The sequence below is a fragment of the Sparus aurata genome, chromosome 19 (assembly GCF_900880675.1).
Source record: "Sparus aurata chromosome 19, fSpaAur1.1, whole genome shotgun sequence".
Taxonomy (NCBI): domain Eukaryota; kingdom Metazoa; phylum Chordata; class Actinopteri; order Spariformes; family Sparidae; genus Sparus; species Sparus aurata.
This window is the reverse complement of record NC_044205.1, coordinates 1,040,205-1,064,745: the sequence shown is the minus strand read 5'-3', so window position 1 is coordinate 1,064,745 and position 24,541 is coordinate 1,040,205. Positions and strand designations below refer to the sequence as shown.

The 24,541-nt window shown below is 43.8% G+C and overlaps 1 protein-coding gene across 1 annotated transcript in view; it reads left to right on the top strand.

Moving 5' to 3' along the window:
* LOC115570029 (phospholipid phosphatase-related protein type 4-like) overlaps positions 1–24,541 on the top strand; it is a 121,739-nt gene that overhangs the window by 70,665 nt on the left and 26,533 nt on the right. The window contains exons 3-4 of the mRNA XM_030398253.1: positions 15,058–15,187; positions 23,239–23,434. Coding sequence (XP_030254113.1) covers positions 15,058–15,187; positions 23,239–23,434 — 326 coding nt within the window. The remainder of the gene's footprint in view (positions 1–15,057; positions 15,188–23,238; positions 23,435–24,541) is intronic.

The following is a 24,541-nucleotide window of genomic DNA, read 5'->3' as shown; positions in this document are numbered from 1 at the left end:
ATTTACCTGCAACCATGCTAACGTTAGCTTAACAAGGTATCGACCAAGATCCTGCAGACAGAGAGGACACTTACAACCGTAACCCAACGGGACCAGCGCACACCAAAAAGCGGGGCACGTCAGCTCAGCCGCTCTGCAGTACAACATACATGTGCCATAAGAACCAAGAAAGGGATTAACACCTGGAAATGATGAGCTGCGCACAGTCTTACCTGCCGAGAGCCAAAACTTCCGGACCGGAAGTGACGCGTCAGACAGGAGTGCAAAGAGAAAGCGCCGGGGAGAGCTGCCGCCTTTATACTCAGTTCCCCCCTACAGTGAGTGGCTACCACTGGTGTTCAATTAGGGACTGGGATACAAAAGCATTATGCTGCTACACAAACAAAAGATTGCATATTATATCCAGCCAGCATATCTAACTTGTATGTACATTGGTTGTACTGACTTTATGTTGGAATTCAATATTTAGAAGAAGAACATTTTTAATTGTGACATACAATTATAGTCAGCACAGTGTAATAAAACTCATCCCTGAGGCACAGGATTCTTTTGGCCGGATTGGACTATACATTTTGATCTGATCTGAAAACTGGTTATTTCAAAGCATGTCCAAAAATGTTTGATCCTGAACATTCATATTCAGATTGGGTAATCCATCCATCCATCCATCCATTATCGTCCGCTTATCCGGGGCCGGGTCGCGGGGGCAGCTGCCTGAGCAGGGACACCCAGACCTCCCTCTGCCCGGACACTGCCTCCAGCTCTTCCGGGAGGATCCCAAGGTGTTCCCAGGCCAGCTGAGTGACATAGTCACACCAGCGTGTCCTGGGTCTTCCCCGGGGTCTCCTCCCGGCGGGACATGCCAGGAACACCTCCCGAGGGAGGCGTCCCGGGGGCATCCGAAACAGATGCCCGAGCCACCTCAGCTGGCTCCTCTCGATGTGGAGGAGCAGCGGTCCTACTCCGAGCTCCTCCAGGGTGACAAATCTCTTCACCCTATCTCTAAGGGAGCGCCCTGCCACCCTGCGGAGGAAACTCATTTCAGCCGCTTGTATCCGGGATCTTATTCTTTCGGTCATGATCCAAAGTTCATGGCCATAGGTGAGGGTCGGAACGTAGATTGACTGGTAAATCGAGAGCTTCGCCTTTTGGCTCAGCTCTCTCTTCACCACGACAGACCGATACAACGACCGCATTACTGCGGCCGCTGCACCGATCCGCCTGTCAATCTCACGCTCCATCCTTCCCTCACTCGTGAACAAGACCCCAAGATACTTAAACTCCTCCACTTGAGGCAGGAACTCTCCTCCCACCTGGAGGGAGCAAGCCACCTTTTTCCGGTCGAGAACCATGGCCTCGGATTTGGAGGTGCTGATTCTCATCCCAGCCGCTTCACACTCGGCTGCAAACCGCCCCAGGACATGCAGGAGGTCCTGGCTCGAAGGAGCAAACAAGACCACATCATCTGCGAAAAGCAGAGATGAGATCCAGTGGCTCACGAACCAGATCCCCTCCGGCCCGTGGCTGCGCCTAGAAATTCTGTCCATAAAAATAATGAACAGAACCGGTGACAAAGGGCAGCCCTGCTGGAGTCCAACATGCACTGGGAACAGGTCTGACTTACTGCCGGCAATGCGAACCAAGCTCCTGCTCCGGTCGTACAGGGACCGTACAGCCCTTAACAGAGGGCCTCCGACCCCGTACTCCTGGAGCACCTCCCACAGAATGCCACGAGGGACACGGTCGAATGCCTTCTCTAAGTCCACAAAACACATGTGGACTGGTTGGGCAAACTCCCATGAACCCTCGAGAGCCCTGCAGAGGGTATAAAGCTGGTCCAGTGTTCCACGGCCAGGACGAAAACCGCATTGTTCCTCCTGAATCCGAGGTTCGACTATCGGCCGAATTCTCCTCTCCAGTACCCTGGAATAGACTTTCCCAGGGAGGCTGAGGAGTGTGATCCCCCGATAGTTGGAACACACCCTCCGGTCCCCCTTTTTAAATAGGGGGACCACCACCCCGGTCTGCCAGTCCAGAGGCACTGTCCCCGACTGCCACGCGACGCTGCAGAGACGTGTCAGCCAAGACAGCCCCACAACATCCAGAGACTTGAGGTACTCAGGGCGGATCTCATCCACCCCCAGTGCTTTGCCACCGAGGAGCTTCCGAACTACCTCGGTGACTTCGGCTTGGGTGATGGATGGGTCAACCTCTGAGTCCCCAGCCTCTGCTTCCTCTATGGAAGGCATGTCAGTGGGATTGAGGAGATCCTCGAAGTATTCCTTCCACCGCCCGACAGTATCCCCAGTCGAGGTCAACAGCTCCCCACCTCCACTGTAAACAGTGTTGGTGGAGGACTGCTTCCCCCTCCTGAGGCGCCGGATGGTTTGCCAGAATTTCTTCGAGGCCGACCGGTAGTCCTCCTCCATGGCCTCCCCGAACTCTTCCCAGACCCGAGTTTTTGCTTCCGAGACTGCCCGTGCTGCCGCACGCTTGGCCTGCCGGTACCCGTCAGCTGCCTCAGGAGTCCCCCGGACCAGCCAGGCTCGGTAGGACTCCTTCTTCAGCTTGACAGCAACCCTTACTTCCGGGGTCCACCACCGGGTTAGGGGATTGCCGCCGCGACAGGCACCGGAGAACTTACGGCCACAGCTCCGGACAGCCGCGTCAACAATGGAAGTGGAGAATATGGTCCATTCGGACTCAATGTCCCCAGCCTCCCTCAGGATCTGGTCAAAGCTCTCCCGAGGTGGGAGTTAAAGATCTCCCTGGCAGAGGGTTCTGCCAGACGTTCCCAGCAGACCCTCACGATACGTTTGGGTCTGCCAGATCTGTCCAGCTTCCTCCCCTGCCAGCGGATCCAACTCACCACCAGGTGGTGATCAGTTGACAGCTCAGCCCCTCTCTTCACCCGAGTGTCCAAGACATACGGCCGGAGGTCAGATGACACGACCACAAAGTCGATCATTGATCTCCGGCCTAGGGTGTCCTGGTGCCACGTGCACATATGGACACCCTTATGCTTGAACATGGTGTTCGTTATGGACAAACTGTGACTAGCACAGAAGTCCAGTAACAAAACACCACTCGGGTTCAGATCGGGGAGGCCGTTCCTCCCAATCACACCCCTCCAGGTAACACTGTCGCTGCCCACGTGGGCGTTGAAGTCCCCCAGGAGAACGACGGAGTCCCCGGTTGGAGCACTCTCCAGTACCCCTCCCAGGGACTCCAAGAAGGCCGGGTACTCTGCACCGCTGTTCGGCCCATAAGCCGAGACAACGGTGAGAGTCCTATCCCTGACCCGAAGGCGCAGGGAAATGACCCTCTCGTTCACCGGGGAGAACTCCAACACATGGCGGCTGAGCTGGGGGGCTATAAGCAAGCCCACACCAGCTTGCCGCCTCTCACCGCGGGCAACTCCAGAGTCGAAGACAGTCCAGCCTCTCTCAAGGAGTTGGCTTCCAGAGCCCAGACTGTGCGTGGAGGTGAGCCCGACTATTTCTAGCCGGTACCGCTCGACCTCCTGCACCAGCTCAGGCTCTTTCCCCCCCAGCGAGGTGACATTCCATGTCCCCATGGCTAGAGTAGCCATCGGGGGTTTGGGCCGCCGGGGCCCCCGCCCACGACTGCCACCCATATCCCACTGCACCGGCCCCTTCTGAACCCTCCCGCGAGTGGTGAGCCCACGGGAGGGCGGGCCCACATTGCTCGCTCGGGCTGCGCTCGGCCGGGTCCCGTGGGCACAGACCCGGCCACCAGGCGCTCGCTTGCGAGCCCCAACCCCAGGCCTGGCTCCAGGGTGGGGCCCCGGTGACGCCGATCCGGGCAACGTGCACGTCCTCGTTGTTCTTTCTGTCATCAGGGGCGAGTGAACCGATCTTAGTCTGACCCGTAACCTAGGAACTGTTTGCCTTGGGAGACCCTACCAGGGGCATTAAGCCCCGGACAACATAGCTCCTGGGATCATTCGGGTGCTCAAACCCCTCCACCATGATAAGGTGCTGGTTCAAGGAGGAGATTGGGTAATCCAATCCTACATTTTATCTGGATGAAATGCTGCTTTTGGGTATTTCAAACAGACAAATATCCTAGGCTTCATTTCTCACATATATTGTTACCCAAGATGTTCATTACACTTAGATGTAGCCAAGTGGAAATAACAAAGTTCCCACTAAAGCCACCAGATGGCACTGTGCCCCGGACTGTGAGGTGTTCTAGAGGAGATCACATGAGAGAGAGCGAGAATCACGGACCAGAAACAGGAAGTTATGAGCAGCATCTGTTTACTGAGACTCACCTGTTTACCAGAAGGGGGAGCGTGCCAAGATGGCCAAGTGAGTAAATGCTTCCTACTGAGCACTGCAAACGAAAGTTTTGGAAATGGTAAAACTCAATGTATTATCTCGCCAAGCACCAAATTCTGTTTTCTTAAATAAAACAGCACTCATAAAACGAACAAATGACCAATGTCGAATCAACGCGAGAGGAAAAGAAGCTAAGAGAGCGCCGGACGGAAGCTAAAGCCAGATGCTAGTAGGGTTGCCAACCGTCCCTTGAAAAACGGAATCGTCCCGTATTTAGAAACAAAGTTACGCGTCCCGTATTGAGCTTAAAAGGGACGCACTTTGTCCCATATTTCCGTGAGAATCAAAATGGAGGCACTCCGGATATGCAAATGTACGCACTAAAGCAACGAAAAAGTGAGTTTTGCATAATATGTCTCCTTTAAAATGTCAATGGAATCAATGAATGACAGGGCGTTTTATATGAAAATATACAGTAATCTTACTGCCAGCCCTCTCCTGCTCTGTGACCAATGAGTTGACAGCACACTCACACACGAGAATAACAATGCAGAATCCGGCTCTTCTCATCGGTCGAGGTACTGTTGCTTGCAGGAAGATACCGGAAGACAAGAGACTGAGGCAACTGGGAAAACAATCTAGCATGGCTCACAACGACACAGGTTCACAGGACACTGCAGATGGTACGCCTTCCACCATGCGCAGTAACGTTACTCCCCCGATAAAAAAAGAAAAGGCTGCGAAAATACATACTCGAATGAGAAAAAGAAAACGTGGCTGGAAATAGTGTAGATAATGTCTGCTGGCGCACTTTTTCTGTAACAACCAGGTGGACCCTTGACTGGTTTGTTGTCCACCAGGCAACACCAGAGGCAGATATGGTATGTAGAAGAAATAAGAATGTTTTTTAAGTCCAATAAATGTCAGTATTTTGTGGGCAAAAAAAATGTTTAGTGTAATAAAACACATACAATTGATAGATGAATACATAAAATAGATAAATAAGACATAAAAGTAATACATAGATGAATAATATATAAAGAATACACACTATACTATATACATACATATATACAACCTTACACATGTCAGTTCAAACAGTCCATAGATAGATGTGATGTGCATAATTTGTACTGCACAGGCAGTTGATATACTACACATGAACTATATATCAGTAAGAAAGTAACAACTTTCTATTGTTTTCTGTTATTTTATACTATTTTCAGTTAAGCAGGACAGTTCTGTTAAATAAATACATATTTATTTTATTCTGTCAAGTTACGCAGGACAGATTTCTGTTAAAAATATCTTTTATTTTGCACAAACAAATAAATTGTTGAATAATATTTTTTTCTATGTATTCGTATCACTCAAAAACATGCGTCAAACTAAATTCACATTCGAGTCGGGGGGGGGGGGTCCCTTATTTATTTTTCAGGGAGTTGGCAACCCTAGATGCTAGTAAAGTTAAGGCCCCCACAAACCACTTAGGCTCAAACTTACAGCCAACTGCCTTTGTCCGACCACTTTGTTGCCTCTCGTCTGACCCGTTCAGCAGAAAAGTTGCATTGAACACACCACTTCCACGTGCTGCCAACTCCACAGTACCATGTACGTTCTGCTCGCGCAAGATGCAATAAGCGGGTGGCACTAGTGTTATGTATTAAAAAAGACGCTGGACGAGAGCTGTATGCACGCAACTCTATTTACTTTCGGTCAAAACGAAACTTAACTATTTCAGACAAAAAGAGCTGCATACTAAACATGCAGCGAGGCATTACCAAACGAACACAGATTAATTTGTCCTGAACGGACATAGCAGCTAGTCTCATGCCAGTAACGTTACTCCAAAACATGAAAACGGGGAATGACGGAATGGAGTGCATAGAAAACCAATGCGCACACAGTATTCCGCCCCCTCCCACACCCCGCCAATCAGAATGGTCATACAGCTGGCATACAGCCAATCAGAGAATCCAATGGCTCAGATGGCCGACAGTCAACCTCCTCAGACTTTGCATGTTGAATCGGAGCAGACAACGTCCGCGCGGCTCCGAAAGCTTCTGACGCAGCTGAACACACCGAACAGATTTGTTCCCGACCTCGTCCGAGTCTCCCCAAACGCTTCAGACGTCCAACGGTTGGGCTGGTGTGTTCCTGCCTTTATTCTCAAGGCTGGCAATGCTTTAATTGACAATTGTCAGGATTATGCCTCCACTTCCCTGCCACTCATGTGCAGAAGACTTCAGGGATGAATTATCACCACTGCCTATCACTCCCAGTAAGTCACCAGCACCGAAGAAAATGATGCACACAGTCAGGTCTGAGCAAACGAACCCGAACGATATCATAACTAGCCTTTCAGCTCTGATAAACACGCGGTCAGACAACACTGAGAGCATGGTCAGTGCTAATGCCCTTAAAATTGAAGGGCTTAAAAGACAATTGACTTTGTTTGTGCAGAGATAAAGGATGTAAAAAAACAAAGCGTGTACACTCGAGAAAAAAGGGGCAAAAGAAGAAAAGCGAGTAGACATGTCTCAGATATACTATATAGAGATGCACCGATCAATCGGCAACCGATCGCAATCGGCCGATAATGCCCCTATCGGTTTTGATCGGAGTTCTCAAAATAGATCAAATCAGGCTGATCAGATGACGTTTCAATAAAGAGACAATGCACTGACTGCATGCAGGGTGGGAATTTCACGGTGGCCATGGTCGCTGTTGCCCCGCACCTTGGCCTTGATGCAGTGTGAAAAAAAAAAACTCATCGTACAGCCACAGTGGCCTCTGTGCCCCTGGCCCGGTCAGCGTAGCGAGCTTGCCTTTAATTACAGCCACCCTAGTGCACAGTAGTCACTCACAGTAACTTCATTGAGTCCGCGGTTCGCGCAGGTGGAGTCTCATCATCACGATGATCTCACGTGAAAGCCTCTTACACAGCAGCAGCGTCTCAAAACAGAAGTACGAAACTTACAGCACAGCGAGCGCGCGCAGCCGGTTTTGACATGATACGTAACTGACTTATGTGGTAGGATTTAGTCCGATAAAGTTGGAAATATATTCACATATTCGAACTTCCCGGATCAATAACTCATAAGTGAAACCTTGTTAAAACACAACTGACGGCTCTTTCCTACCGTAGTACGGTAGACAACGAGCTACAACCGTAATGTTAATCAAAACGAGCGGCTGGACATTAACTCTGGTCTGTATAATCAGCCATCTGTGAGACGAGGGCGCAGGGACCGTCTACAAAGTGCAACACTGAAAAGAGAAACTACAAAAAATATTCAGTAACTTCACTATTATTCAGAGTGTAGTGTCACCAAAATCATTCCACACATCAGTGGTCTCCTGCTGGTTATTCTACAGATTTTTTGTTTGGAAAAAATGTGCTTTGCCCTAATTTTGGGGAATTTCTATTTGGGAGAAATCTTCAGTAACACTAATATTCAGTATAGTGTCACAAAACTCACCTCACCCTAACCCTACTTAAAAAAACTGTTTTATCAAAAAAAAACATATCAAAAAAAGTGTCGTTATGAATAATTATGAATCTGGTGGGCTCAACTTTTTGGACTTTAATACACTAAACAATACTTTTAAGATAAAGTGGGCTAAGCATTTTCTAAAAAACCCTGTCTCAGTTTGGAATTTTATACCCCACTATATATTCTCTCGCTTTGGTGGTCTGAGCTTTATTTTAAACTGTAATTACAATGTGGACAAACTCCCTGTAAAACTGTCCACTTTCCATAAGCAGGTCCTTTTAGCAAGCACAATTTCTCACCTCACAGGTATCTAATTTGGAATAACAGAGATATTTTATATAAAAACAAGTCACTATTTTTGGGGAGTTGGGTACAAAATCAGATTCTGCTAGTGGGCCAGCTATTTAACGGAGAGGGGCAACTTTTCTCTTATAGAGAGTTTTTATCAACATATAATAGTTATAATATAATAGACGTAGTTACGGCACGAAATTTTGAAGTTGTATTTGACGCCATTCCATCAGTCTCAATAATGCTTTTTAGAAATACTGGCAGACCTCCACCCACTTCTGTCTCCCTCCCCGCTGTGGCTGAGTCACCTGTTGGAAAAATCTGTTTTTATAAACCTCAAAATAATAAGAACATTTGTGCCTTGTTTCAGAAAGAAATTGTATCTATTCCAAATGCTATGTTTTATTGGAACCAATTTGTAAACAACATTGACTGGAAAAAAGTTTGGATGATTCCTCACAGATACCTCATAGTTAACAAGGTGAAAGAAGTGTCGTTCAGAATAATTCACAGATATTACCCTGCTAAATTTTAAAGAGACATCAATAAAAACTGTTCTTCTCGTGAAGACCATCCAGAAATTGTTTTGCATCTCTTTTGGTATTGCTTACACACCAGAACATTTTGGCAAAACTTAAGCAGATTTGTCATTGACCATATTTATAAAGACTTTGCCTTATTGTGGGAGAATATGGTATTTTGCTTTTATAGAAGTCAAAGTAAAGAAAATATGTATTTCATTATAAATGTATTAATTCTGTTGGCAAAATTCAACATTCATAAATGTAAATTCAACAGTAAAAAAACAATTTTTTTACCTTTTCTCAATGAAGTTGTACATTACATTAATTTGATTTCTGGCTCTAACAACAGAAAGGCAGTAAAAACTGTCAACATATGGTCCTCTTTCTCCTTTTAATAACATATAGGCTTCCCCTGGCAAAACTGCTTTTCTCCTTGTTTGTATTGTATATGTTTGTTCTTTATTACATATATATATATGTATTTCTGTAAGTCACATCATAGTCATGATAATCATAATGCCAATATTATTTCAGTATAGAAATGTAGGCAGTATTTAGGCATGTATATCACAAAACAGGCAGAACAAGAGATATGAGACAGCAGCAGTCAGGGGCAGAGAAAAGAGAGAGGAAGAAACTATGAGATGATGCCCGTGCATCACTTGCAGGTAAGTCCATGTTTAATCATTCTTAAATAAGGGAAATGTGCTGCTAATGTGACGGTTAGCCCAGCATACACCTCGAACTAGCTGACGTTATTGTGGAATGCTAATGTTAGCAAACTCAAATATGTGATAACTTAGGTGCAAGCTAAATTGAGATTTAACTGTTAAACATTATTTATGCGTTTTACAAGTAACTAAAACCAGTGAGCTGTTACTTTACTTTAGATATTGAGCAGTAGTTTATGGTTTATTTTGAAGTGACAGTGGTCAATACTTTCTCAGTAACAGTTAGCAGTCAGTGCACAAGTTAGGCTAACAATTCCTCTTGCTTCAGACCATTTATTACTGTGTAACATGCAATTGATAATCTTTAGCCATTTAGGCATTTAGCAAAGTTTACCTAGCATAGTGTAATTTAAGAAAGCATATTTTGGCATTTGCAATGCATAATAAACCCACGACCATCCTTAGGATTGTCATTTAGTAAAATTCAGCAGAGTGGGCTACAGTCTCTCACACAAATTAGGTGAGGGGTGAGGTGTCGATTGTGCAGTGGGACAGAAAATGGCTCTTGACAATGTGAAGTCTGAAGAACTCAAACTTTTAGTGTTACTGCTACAGCGAGCTCGAATGTGACAGAAGCTACATGACAAAATGAACTGATGTTTTGATTGCATTTATGTCAGGATGCAAAGGCATGGACGATATCTGCCAGTGAAATAGAAAAAACGTTTTGTAGTAGACAAAATGCTCTCCAAACCATATTTAAGCTGTATTCATCATAAAGGAATTATGCTGAGGGCACCAAAGAAAGAAACAAAGAAGAAAGAAGAAAAGAAAGAATGGAAGAAAACCTCCAAAAGACTTGAGACTGGGGCGGAGTTTCACCTTCCAGCAGAACAACAAGCCTAAACATACAGCCAGAGCTACAATGGAATGGTTTAGATCAAGGCATATTAATGTGTTAAAATGGCCCAGTCAAAGTCCAGACCTAAATCCAATTGGAAATCTCTGTCAAGACTTGAAAATTGCTGTTCATAGACACTCTCCATCCAATCAGACTAAGCTTAAGCTATTTTGCAAGGAAGAATGGGCACATATTTCTCTCTATATGTGCATCGCTGGTAGAGACTTACGCCAAAAGACTTGCAGCTACAAAGTATTGACTCAGGGGTATAAATACTTTTGCACACCACACTTTTCTGTTTATTATTTATAAAAAAAAAATTAAAACTATGTATCAATTTCCTTCCACTTTACAATTATGCACCACTTTGTGTTGGTCTATCACATAAATAAAATAAATATTCTAAATCCCAATAAAATACATTTACGTTTGTGGTTAAAACGTGACAAAATGTGGAAAGGTACAATACATTTTATCTGTCTTGTTATTGGATTGTTCTGTTTGGACTGCAGATGGGTGTGCTGGTAGTTCCGCTGTACAACCAGAGGGAGGGATCAGTGGTGTAGTGGTCCCTGGAGAAGTGGGTATACTCTCAATTTTTGCCCTTTTTTAAGGCAGCCAAGAAAAACGCCCCGTTTTAGAAACAGTGACACGTAAGACTACTCTATATAGTTTACCCAAAACTCCATCAGTAGTATTTGCTCATTGTCACATAATTTCTGCTGCTTGATCTCAGGGAGGAAGGATTATGAAATTACTAAACCAATACTGGCCCACAGACTAGTGAGAGACAACTAGGCATTTTGTGTGAACTATTCCTTATTCCTTAGCTCTCCTTTGTCCTGACTCCTGGACTTCCCTTCCTCATAAACATCCTCCATAAAGAACTCAATGTTAATATTCCTGAACATGGCAGTGTTGAAATATTTTTATAAACTTAGAACAAACCCCTACAGCCTTGATTTGATTAGGAAACATTCCTTTCTTTTGTTCTTTTATCTGCTTTTTATTAATTGTTTTACATATATTTTGTTGTTCTAATCTGTTTTAACTAATCTTTTCATCCTAGCCTTTATTGCACTCTATATTATTTTATTCCTCTTATTTAATATTTTAATAGTTTTATTGCATTTCATTGTCTTCATTTCTATTCTTTTCTAGTTTCTGAGAGCAGTAACAGGGATGAGTTGATAGGAGATTTTCTTCATTGAAAAGAAGGTTTTAAGCTCCAACAAATAGCTTTAAGTTACGTAAATGAACACCTACATGGCATTAATGCAAGAATATGAATGTACTACTATAAACTTGAATTAGTGCATTTATGGATTGAAAGCTAGCTTTCTGTTTCTCTCCTGTCACATAACTCCACTTACATGACGGAAGTCAGTCGACCTCTTCCTTTTTGGCATTCCTAACAAAAACAATAATGATAATGTTGAATAATGTCAAAATCAGTGGATGTCTCTAGAAAACTCTGACAGTTACCATTAACTTTAACTGGCTTGTATTAACTTTGTTTGCCACGTGGCTTGCTTAATATTAGCAGACATGCCACAAAGAAAGACATAGTTTAGTTATTTACAGGCAAAATTCTACATTATTAACTAGTTGAATAGCCGTTTCATACACTGCATGAAAAGTGGGATTTTTATCAGTAAGTGGCACTGTAGATTGTCGTGGAATTTCAGGTTTACGACTGCACACGGCAATTTGCAGGCAACACCGAAAACTGCTGTGAATTGTCGGAAATTGATGTGGGCCTTGCTTGGCAGTTGTCCCCCCATGACCCCCCCCCCCCCTTGATTCTAGAGGAGGCTTTAACATGGAAATGGAAATGCTGTGAGCTAAACAAATGCAAATCAGGGTAGCAGGGGGAGTTTTACCTCAGGTGACATTTTTCTAAAAGGTACTAACTTCATTTTAAGAAAATCTGTGGTATAAATAGATCAGGCTCAGTATAGCCTAATTATAGACTAAATTTTAGATTGAATTGATCTATTTAATGAAAGTATGCTAGATTAATGACTGTGTATGTCATTAGCAATGGCCAATGTTGTGTAAAAACACACAAAATTATTTATTTTTTCTCTCAAGTTAACAAGTTATGTGTGTGTGTATATGTACATATACATTTGTAATGACCCAGGGTGACCAATAGTGACAGATCACAAGTGATTGTTCTTGTTTGAAAGTAGTGGTTTCATCCAATACTGAGTGAGGAAATTCAAGCCAGCCCACACATTCTCTGGCCAGGCGTGGTTTCGCAGCTATTCATATGCTAATTGGAGCCATTAACACCTCTGCGAGCTCCACATACGTTATGGTTCGTTTCTGTCAATATGTGACACAGACGAAAGCGACGTTCACAGGCTGCAAATTGTCGTTAACTGCCGAAAATTAGGGAGATTTCTGGGCGTTTACGGGGACGAAGATCCCACTTTTCATGCAGTGATACCTCTGCTCTGTTCGCTGTCTGCGGCAGCGAGTGACAGCAGTTCCCGGGCGGCCGGGACTAGTGGGTTTGGTCAAATGGCTGTGATTGGCGTTGATGGCTGTCAATCAATATAACTTGACCAATGGGTTTTCATGTATACTCACCGTACTGAGGTGCGCTCCATTTCTGTATGCTGGTACACAGCGATGGCGGGAAAACGGTTTAATACCATCGGAATAAGCGGGGGGATGAAATCACCTTGTTGTTCACCGGTGTGGTGCTACTGCGTGCGCATCAGGGGAGATTTAGAAGTGGATATACGCAATGCTGACTGAAAAAGAAGTGGGTATACGCCGTATACCCGCGTATACCCTGGAGTACACCAGTGGGAGAGATGGATTGCTACTGGATGCTGGCTGCAGTTTTGTTTAGCAATTGTACATAGTCCAATCATTTTTGCCAAAAACTATTCAATTCAATTCTTTTTGCATGCTTTGGTCACCAAATTATAGAGGAACAGCTTCCTCAACGGAAAGTGTTGCATGCACAAGCCTGACGGCAGCATGCCCTCAAGTGCGTGGACTGCGAGGGCCTGTCCATCGCTCCTTGTAGCTTTAATTTTACTATAGATGGAAAGCAGAGATAGAGATGCTGGTAAGCTCAGTTGGTAGAGCAGGTGTCCCATGTAAAGAGGCTTTGTCCTCGCTCCAGCTGCCCAGGGTTTGAGTCCAAGCTGTGGCCCTTTGCTGCATCTCCTCCCCCCTCTCTCCCATTTACTGCCACCTCTCTGAGCTGTCCTGTGAAATAAATCCATAAAGGCCGAAAAAAAACCCAGAAATAAGCTGAGGCAGCTCAAGTAATAACAAAGTCGAAGTCATGTTTCTATTTTTCGCACTCTTCCCATTTTTCACACACTCTTCCCATTTTTCTATTCCACCCTATTGAACTATTCTCACCCCGGAAGCTCAGCCCTGCCTAACCCGGTCTGGTTGACTTCCTGTATGGTGAGGACTGCGGAATCTGAATCCTGCACAGACTTTTTCCTTCTTACCTATTGCAATATTCTCACCCCGTAAGCTCAGCCCTGCCTAACCCGGCCCGGTTGACTTCCTGTTTGGTGAGGACTGCAGAGTCTGAATTCTGTGCCGAGACGGCACCATGTAATTGCATCCTCTTACTTATCTATTATTTGCACTAAATTGTCCTGTATTTGTGCTCTTTTGTTGTACTGTGTTGTTATGTGCAGTGTCCTTGAGTGCTTTGAAAGGCGCCTTCAAATAAAATGCATTATTATTATTATTATTTTATTTTTTAATATCATGAATTGTAAATATTATTTCCTGGACTATTTATTATGACCATATCATACCATGAGTTTTTGTTATTGTTACATCCCTACTCGATAATGTTGGACTAACCTGCCATTGAAGACCACATCAGGAAAATGTGCAGTATTTTTGTGGTGTTGTTTTATATTGATCTCTTTCACTTTCTGCTGCATTTTCTGTCAGATAAAGCTGTTGTGCTGTGTTAACTAATTCCCTATCTCTCCTGTATGGCATGTAATGTGGTCAAAATGCTTATTCTCTCTGCATCGAATACACTCCGACCATTAAATGACAGACTGTGAAGGGTTTGTCAATTCTTTGTCTGTAAATGACACAAATTGATCTTAATTCCAAAAAGAGAGAAATGAAGACAAAATGTCCATGTTATACTTGAGGAAAAATATGATAAACATTTTACAGATAACCCCTGGTTCAGTATTATGTATGAGGATTAAGTACTTCTTAACCATGTCACTATCCATCACTGATGCTGCCTTCCCTCTGTACATTCTTTGCCTCTCTATCAACATACTTTTTTCTCAATATCATCCTTTTTTTTAGCAGGGACTGTGATACTACATAGGTGCTCTGCAGAAAGCCAGGTACCCCACTGCAACATCATGTGTCACTTATGGAGGCATGGAGGTGTATGTATGAGAGTACCACACAGGCCAAGCTTGGCTCAAACCAGAGCATGGACTGCCATAGATATGCCACAGCCCATCAAGCTGTGGGACACAACCTACATCAACCAGATAATCCCAGCGGGTTAAAACATCCTGAGACTCTTTTATTACTGTTTTCACACCTGTCTACAATCATGATTTAAAAACATGAAAATGCATACAGAAATATGTGTATCACAAATAATCAAAAATACAATGAAATGATTGGACTAGTCTAGGGTGTAGTCTGCCGCTCACCCAGTATATGCAGGAATAAGATGCCCATTGAGAAAAAGCAGCTAGGGAAATTATGATGGTAAAACTTGAGGGACAAAAATAGTATTTTGAAAAATGAGGGGACATGCCTGCCCTCTTCCAGAAAGGAAATCATGCTCTGTCAACCACACGCATGTGACACGTATGTTCTGTGTTTTGTTAACAGATAATGATTGGGGAGGCCATCCTATTCTGCTGTATGTCTCGGAAGAAGAGTGGTGCTGGGGCGGAGGCTAACATCAACGCTGCTGGCTGCAACTTCAACTCCTTCATACGCAGAGCTGTCCGCTTCGTTGGTACACTGATATTTGTTTTTTCTAATACTATGCATACCAACTAAAATGGAGAGACGCACCGACTACCAAGCTCAGCGTTTGTCTCTCATACTAATCCACACTAATCCACCCTGGGTGTTTTACGGAAATAACTCCAAACATAAGTAACAATTATTCAGCTGAATTTAGCAGTAAATCACAGTTCCAGTTTCAGAGCATTCAGAGCATCCTCTGTATGGGAGATATTTTTGGTCAAAATTCAAATTCAAAGTCCAAATAGAAAAATTTTAAGTAAAATAATTTTAAAAATTTAGTTTACTACACAACTGGGAACCAGGTCATAAATAAACAATTACATTCATAAATGAAACTTTGCACAAGACTATTTCAAATTCAGGAGTTACAAATATGAATTCTACCACTGACTACCCCAGTACTGAACTGGCCACATTTTCACACCTTGACCAGACACTGTCCGAACGTCTACTAGGTCTTGATCTAGTCTTGTTTCCTGCTCTTTGTAGAGACCCATTTGACAATACTAAGCAAAGGGGATCTTTAGCTGTTGTTCAGCTTCTCCACTGAGCAAGAAACAATTTTTATTTAACTCATGTTATGCCAAGATTACTCAACCCAAACAGACTATTGTGTTGTTTTAAATGTGTATGTATGTCGATATGTTTGTATGTGAAAAAGACATTAGGCACTAGAGTAAGTGCTACTGTGTGACATGTACACTGCAGTATGTGTCTATCAACTATAAAAAAAACTATTTATTTACAACTATTTCAAAGTGGCTGTTTTAGACTGCTGATGTTGAATCCAGATATTGTCTTGTCTACATATATTGGCCCTGTACAGCAAATTGTTAATGCTTTATATTCAGGTCCTTGTAATAAGCATTACATAATATGTAATACGTTGCTAATCAACATAAATTAGACTATACCAGTGTTGATAATAGCATAATAAAATGCAGAGCTTGTTGTTTTTCAGAAATGACAATGTAGTTCTTGTACCTTATCAAATGTATGCTAAAGATAGGCAAAAGCCCTAGCAAGAGTAGGTGCAATGCAGTAAATGGTTTTATCATCAGCATTTAGATGAAATGCAGATGTTGGAATGCTCTGTCTGAGGCAATATATGTAGAAGCTAATAATAAAAGGCCCAGAACTGAATCAGAATTAGAATCAGCATACCTTTTTTGTCCCACAAACGGGAAATTCCTTTGCTACAGCAGCAAAATGACAGTATTGTTTTAAAAAACAATAACAATAGTGAAAAATAAACAAAGTTATTAAAAAGGTCAGAAATAGAATAGCAAGAATACATTCCTATATGCTTATGAACATATTTAGTGTACACAAATTACAAAAAAATTCATGTCTGTATGCTAATGGGAGTAGTGCTGTTTGTAAAGTCTGACAGCAGCAGGAAGGAAGGCCCTGCGATGCCTCTCCTTCACACACTTGGGGTGTATCAGTTTGTTGCTGAAGGAGCTGCCCAGTGCTGTGAAAGTGACCTGCAGGGGGTGGGACTCCTGCACCAGCAGTGATGACAGCTTGTCCATCATCCTGCTGTCTTTCACAACCTGCACTAGGGCAAGAGGGCATCCCAGGATGGAGCTGGCCTTCTTGACAAGTTTATCAAGTCTCATCCTGCCTGCTGCTGAGATGCTGCTGCTCCAGCAGACTACTCTGTATAAAATGGCTGATGCCACCACATAGTCATAGAAAGAAGTCAGGAGAGCCCCCTGCACACTAAAGGACCTAAGCTTCCTCAGCAGATGGAGTCTGCACTGACCTTACTTGTATGTTGCTGCTGTGTGATCAGTCCAGTCCAGTTTATTGTTCATGTGAACTCCTAGGTACTTGTAAGATGTCACCATTACAATGTCTGCTCCCTGGGTGTTCGCCTGTGTGCAGAGATGTTTGTGCCTGTGGAAATTCATCACTAGCTCTTTGGCTTTGCTGGCGTTGAGCTGGCACCAGTCTACAAAGTCCTTAATAAGTTCTCTGTAGGCTCTTTCGTCCCTGATGAGGCCAACAATAGCAGAGTCGTCAGAGAACTTTTGTAGGTAGCTGTGGGGTAATTTGTGGGAGTGCACTGTTTTCAACAGAAAAGGGGCCAGGACTGTTCCCTGTAGGGCCCCTGTACTGGAGATTATTGTGTCCGACATGGATACAGATTGCCAGGTAGCAGCTCCCTCGTTGGAGAAGTAGGACACCAATGTTTCCCTCACACGGATAGCCTCCCGACTGGCGTTGTTGCTGCCTACTCGAGTGACTGGCTGTAGGCCCACAGCATCGCCGTCTGCTGATGGTTGTCGCGATGGTCCTGGTTGGCCTGCAGGTGGCATGGTTGTCCTGTTGGTGGTCCGCCTCAGGAAATTGTGCAGGACACAGGTAGCTTTCACACAGGCATCCACATTTGCAGGGCTGACCCCAATGACTCCTCTGTACATACACCACTGGGATGTGAGCATACCAAAGGTATTTTCAACAATCAGCCTTGCATGGAACAACCTAAAGTTAAAAACCCTGTGACTGCCTGACTGGTGCCCTGGAAAAGGTCGCATGAGGTTGCGGCGCAGCGGGAAGGCCTCATCCACCACAAAAACATATGGCTGTGGTCCCATATGCTCAGCCCCTGGCAGCAGAGCATCTGGTGGCAGGCCAAGGGTCCCATCCAGCAGCTTCTGGCCTAAGTTGGAGTTTGCCAGGACACTGCCGTCACTGGTCCTCCCATAGCTGCCCACATCCACCACTCGAAAGCAGTACTCTGAGTCCACAACTGCAAGGAGCATGATGGAGTAGGTCCCCTTGTAGTTGTAGAAGAGATACCTGGAGTTATCTGGGGCTCTGAAAACTACATGCTTCCCGTCAATGGACCCAAGGCAGTTGGGGGACGCCCACCGGTGACGGAAGCCCTCTGCAATGCTCCTCCAGTCCTCTGTGGTGGGCACTGGCATGAACTCCGATACCAAGGCATTCCATATTACCCTGGTGACCTGGGTCACGATGCTTGCCACAATGCTCATGCCCACACGATAGCTGCACGCTATTGTGCCGTACTAGTCCCCCGTGGCCAGGAACCGCAGACAAATCGCCAAGCGCTCAGCGGGAGGTATCGGACGCCGGTAATTCATTGTAGCCATGGTAATGACAGGCCCAATCTTTGACAGTAAGCTATCAAATTGTTCCCTGTCCAGACGGAAGTAGTGCTGGAATCGCCCGCCATCCAGCCGCAGCTCCTGCACCAGCTGGTGAAATTCGCTGTGCTGCTCACGCCTCTGGAGGATTTCGTGCACCCAAATCCGGCGACGAGCATAGCGTCTCCGTAAGTACAACAGGGCAACACCAAACGCAACTATCTCGCTATCATCCATATCGATAACGAGACGCAACTGAGTTTAAGTGCAGCCATTTATAGAACATGTTTATGTTCTAGAATGCTACATTACAGCAGGAATGCAATTCATTTGCTCCCATTATCGTCGATCTAACCAGTTGCACTTCACTTCACAACTAGACTGAAATGTAGGCTACACAACATTGACAGTAGGCTCGAATAAATTATTATGAATAGAGCTATTTCTCATTAAACAAAAACGCTGTTCTAAAAACTTTTGTTAAGCTAGTTGTGTTTTCATTTAGTTACCCTGTCCATTTCGTCATACATTCGGCAAAATCAGTGTTTATTTGGGATGATCATTCCGTTAATATGATTGTGGAGTAATTCTGTTTTTAATGACGTTATCAAGTTACTGTTCATCAGGTAACTTTCTGTGATCAACGATGTCGGTAAATGGATGGGCTGTGCTACAGCAGTAGTTGCGTGGTGGTGTTTAACGCAAGTGGCGTGCGGGCCTTTCAAATTTAGAAGCAAGAACGAACAGGGTGACTTAAACGACTTAGGTGGAGTGGACAACGCGGACAAGGTGGATTTTCCACCATCAGCTCTTTTGGTCTTCCCGGCGTGGAGCTGGAGGTGGTTCCACTGGCACTAGTCCACAAAGTCCTTAATAAGTTCTCTGTAGGCTCAGTTGTCCCCGTCCCTAATGAGGCCGACGATAGCAGAGTCGTCAGAGAACTTTTGTAGATGGCAGTGAGGTGATTGGTGATAGAAGTCTGCGGTGTACAGGGTGAACAGGAAAGGGGCCAGGACCGTTCCCTGTGGGGCCCCTGTACTGCAGATTATTGTGTCCGACACGTAGTCCCGAGTCCTCACGTACTGTGGCCGGTTGGTGAGGTAATCGAGGATCCAGGACGTGAGGTGTAGGTCCACCACTGTGAGCTTCAGCTTGTCCCCCAAAAGTGCAGGCTGTATGGTGTTAAAAGCACTGAAGAAATGAAAGAACATGCTTCCAGGCTTCTCCAGGTGAGACAGTGATCTGTCCAGGAGGAAGATAGTGGTGTTGTCCTCTCTGATGCCAGGTTGATCAGCGAACTGGAGGGGGTCCATAAAAGGACCCACCAGAGGGCGTAGATGGACAAGGACCAGCCACTCCAGGGTCTTCAATAGGTGTGAAGTGAGAGCAACTGGTCTGTAGCTGTTGAAGTCTTTAGGGTGAGGGATCTTTGGTATTGCTACCACGCATGAGGTTTTGCACAGAAGTGGCACATTTCCAAGCTTCAGGCTCATGTTCAAGATATACTCCACAGTCCTGCACAGCTGGTCTGCAAAGGACTTGAGAAGCCTGGAGCTGATCCCGTCTGGACCCGTAACCATTTTCACCTTCATCTTCCTCAACTGATTTCTCACCTAATGAAGCCTAATGAAACCTGCCTGTCCCTCAGAAGCAGCACGCTCCAGCTGAACAGCTTGGGTTCTGTCTGAGAGGTAGTTTGCAAACCACCTAACTGCCTGTTCGGTAGAAGACGATGACTGTAAGACGTCCAGTTGAAGTATTGCTTTACACCAGTTATTTGTAAAAAGCATATAGTTAACTGTGTGTTACTGCATCTGCTGTAAATGCACAATAACATGTGTTTTAATCCCAATAAAGCAACAAAAAAGCTTAGTACATGTTTAAAGTGGAAGTGGAAATAGAAATCTTTCCGCCTTTCGTCCACTCCCAGCATTTCCCTGGTATTACCTGTGAATTCCACTGGTTGCATGTACGTTGCAGAATGGATACACAAGGGCTTTGCTCTGTGGTCCGTCAACCCCACCAGCTGTTTTGAATGCAGCATGGTGCAGCACTGCTGGAAAGCTGGAGTTGTTAGAGAGAGGAGTTCCCACGATTACTGCAGGATCACGTGCCACCGCAGTTATACATATGTGTTATAAACACAACAACAAACAGGCAAAGGGTTGGTGTTCCTAACTGAAGGATGAGAAGAAACATGGACTTGCTTGGATTTGTCTTTTTTTTTTACTTCTGTGCTGGCATGAACACTGAGTGTTTAATTATGAAAAGTAATCGGATGTTATGTTGTTATGTGTTATGTTATGTTGTTGTTTTAGAGTCTGACTTCCTGTCTGCTCTGTGCTGAATTCAGTTGAATCACTGCACCAGGCTCAAATCTGCTACGGAAAGGTCCAGACTGCTGGAGCTGAAACAGAGTAGATACCCGAACTAGCAGAGCCATTGGAAGTACACACATAAACTAGAGTGACACCTATCAGCTCCGCTGCCGAGGCGGATCGTAGACGGACTGAACATGGATCTGGTGGAAAAAGGGACAGTTGGTGTCGCAAATACACCGATAGCAAAACGGCTACCCAAAGCAGCCTTGCTTCTGGCCAAAGCAAAACACTACTATAAGAATCTGACCTAGAAACCCCAATCTCAGTGCTATGATAAAGCAGTTAACCATCTCTTGTATTAATAAGTACAAAGGTTTTTTTCCCTACTGATGGAGCAGAAACAATGACAGTTTTGAACCGTCTTGAGTCCCACTGGTAAGGAAAACCTAAGTCAACAGTGGAATAGATTTTACCACAACACTGAAGCACTCTCCACTGACTGTGTGCCTGTCTGTTCACTCCTGCTTTACCTCAGTTTCTATCACTCCCCCCTTCTACTTTTAGTTGATGACAACTCAAAACTTTTTTGTCCAGTTTTAGTGAAAGAAAAGTCATTACATTTTAGTCAACTTTTAGTCATCACTTCCATTCAAAACCTGTTATGTTGTTATTAAATGCGTTAGGCTAGTTATAAATGTTACATCCACGTGTGTGTGAAGTGACAGACAGGCAGTGAGAGCCCCAGTGTTGTGCCTGAACGCGTTCAATGAACGATCGTTCATGAACTCGTTCATATTTTGGGCGAACGTGAACTGAACGTACTGTATTTCTGCCTGATGAACGTTATAGTGAACGCGTTCATTCTGGCGTTTGTGAACAGCGCGTTCTCACAGTTTAACTTCGTTCAAGACAGTGCCAGATTTCGATCGAGCCTTCCAGCCGAAAACCGGCTAAAACACGCCATGAACAGGTTTTGATGTAGCGGAAAAACACCCTATCTGGCTGTTGTGTCTAGAAAGGACGCTGGACGAGAGGTTTGTGTAACTCGCTTTACTTTCGATCAAAACGAAACTTTTTCAGACAGAAACAGCTGCATACCAAACATGCAGTGAGGCATTACCAAACGAACACAGATTAATTCGTCCTGAACGGACACAACACTGGCAACACCAGCCACCACAGAGTCGCACCGCCGCATGCGTCATCAATGTGCTAAGCATGGAGGCAAAAACAAATAAAGGCTTCACATCTGTTTTTTTTATTGTGATATATCTCAAAAGTTTTGGAGTGATGTTGAATTTCATTTTTTTTTATGCTGCTCTCTGTCCATTCTCTTACCCTTAAACATGTTATTTGCTATGTTAACCCAGAAGATAATGCTCTTGAACACACGACGAACTTTGTTATCCTATGCAAAATGTTTTATTCACAAACAAAAATTTGCAAAATCACTACCTAAATTTGTTCCTTTTCTCCTGGAACTGAGCTCTTTGCTTAAATCTCTGATTTTGTTAAGTAACAAAAAAAGTAATACCTTACTGAGTCATTATGAAAAGTTTTTACCTGAAGCCACTGTCTGAACTATCTATTTATTTATTATTTTATTTTTCCCTTTCTTCTTCTTTTTTTAAAATTATTTATTTATATACCTAATTATGTATTTTATTTTAAATTTGAACTCTAAAGCACCCGGCTAGCCTTTCAAGGTATGTGCAAGTGAATAAAAAAATCAAAAGACACGGCAACAGCGAGCCAAAACAGACAAACAAGATCCACAATTAGGGGAAAATATCATGCATTTCAAATGTCCGACACTATGATAAATTTCATAATAGTTTTTTATTTTGAAAGATCTATTTATTGTCTCATCTTAGTCATGGAAAAAATGTTGCTGACGAATATTTTTCATTATAGTTTTGGTTAACCAAATGAACTCTGCTGGGAATAGTGAACATGGAAAAAAACACCTCTTCCTGTTTTGGTCGTTCCATGGCAGACATGTTTCCTTTGTTCTGTAATGCTGCTTTCAAATTTGTGGGAGAAATAGCATGTGAAAATAGGTGTATAAGGAACAAATAAAGAATGTGTGGATGGTTTCATTTTTCAAGAGCAGTTACACTGTGCAGTCGGTATTTTCTGGAGAATGATTAAGTTAAATCAAAAACGTTGCCTATTGTCAGTAACATAAAGGGTAAGTTAGTTAAACCCAATAATTGTGTTTGTTATGCTATGTAAGCTATTTTAAGAAACTCATAAGATTTTAACCTTCTGAAGCACCCATAAACTTTTAGCAATTTTCTTAGAAATGCTTATGAATGTCTTTTTTATCCAACAATAATCATGTTTGTGATGCTTTTATCAATGCCTATATATCCTTGATCATGTTAAAAAATATCCTTGAAGGACTTATTACCTGTTAACTAACGCTTTCTGAGGCATAAATAGTACATCTAATAACATTATCAGTAGTGTTTAGATAGATAGATAGATAGAATAGATAGATAGAATATTCTATTTATATATATTCTATTCTGTTTATGCCTCAGTACCTGCTTAATTACACTTTAACATTAATAAATGACATTCGCCTATGTCCTCAGGCGTCCATGCATTCGGTCTTTGTGCCACGGCCCTCATCACGGACATCCTCCAGCTAATGACAGGCTACCCAACACCCTACTTCCTCACTGTGTGTAAACCCAACTACACTACGCTCAACATCAGCTGTGAGCAGAACCCCTACATCATGGAGGATATCTGCTCAGGGGCCGACCCTGCAGCCATCAACCAGGGCAGGTGAGGAGGCAGCTGACGATTGAGATAGAAAAAGAGGGATCCACGTTGGTTGTATTTGTATAGATCAAAGTTTGTATTACACAAAATAATGCACCTGAAAGTAAGTGATGAATGACGACAGGCTTTGTGTAAGAGACAGCAGGAGGAGGAGTGGGAGTATGACACGACTATTTCCATACTTTTGGAATTAACGTTGTAACATTTTATGATGAAATCAAAAAATATTATTATAAAAATGTGTTTAACACATTTTACCAAGTGAGTTTGTGTATGCTTAGACAGCATGGGGATGTGGGTAAAGGGGATGAGGCTTGATTTGACCTGTGCATTTGAGACACATGTAGACGTGACTGCAGACCATGGAGGTCTAAATATAACCATCTGCTCCTGGCATAAACACTGTCTTCCTTTCTCTCTGTGGCAGCTCAAGCTTCAGTCTTGTTTCCAGAGCAGCATGGAAAGCACTTATAGCTGCAGTGGTTGTGCAGTGGCAGTATTAATTTGTATTGTACAGCAAAAGCAGAAGGACCAACTGAATAAGATCAAACCACCATTGTTAAGACAAAATAATGTGCTTCCAACTTTTCGAGGAACCTTTGACAAGGCTTGATGATAGCCATCTTTAATAAAAATTTTTATTTATAGTTAATTAAATTTAAGTTAATAATTAATTTACTGTAAAGTCTTTTGTTCCCTGAACCTAACCAAGTACTCATCTTGCCTAAACTCAAGCAAACTGCTGCCATATGATTAAGTTTTTGTATGTGTGTCACTGGTGAGCAAAGTGTGTCAAACTGACCATTGCATCTCAGTTCCTTCAAATATGCCATAGTACTTTGGAACAGTCGGATACGAGTGTAGAGGTCAGTGACCATGTGTTTGGAGTAGAGTATTATGGGAAATCCATAACATCATCTGGTTATGGGGTCGAGACAAAGTCTGAACAGATGAGTCTTGAATCTTTTGCGGAAGATGGAGAGCGATTCCGTCGTCCTGACATTGGTCGGGAATTCGTTCCACCACTGAGGTGTCAAAACAGAGAGGAGTCGCAACTTAGCTGAGCGGGCTTTGTTCGCTATCAGCGATGGGGGTACCAGTCAGCCAGCT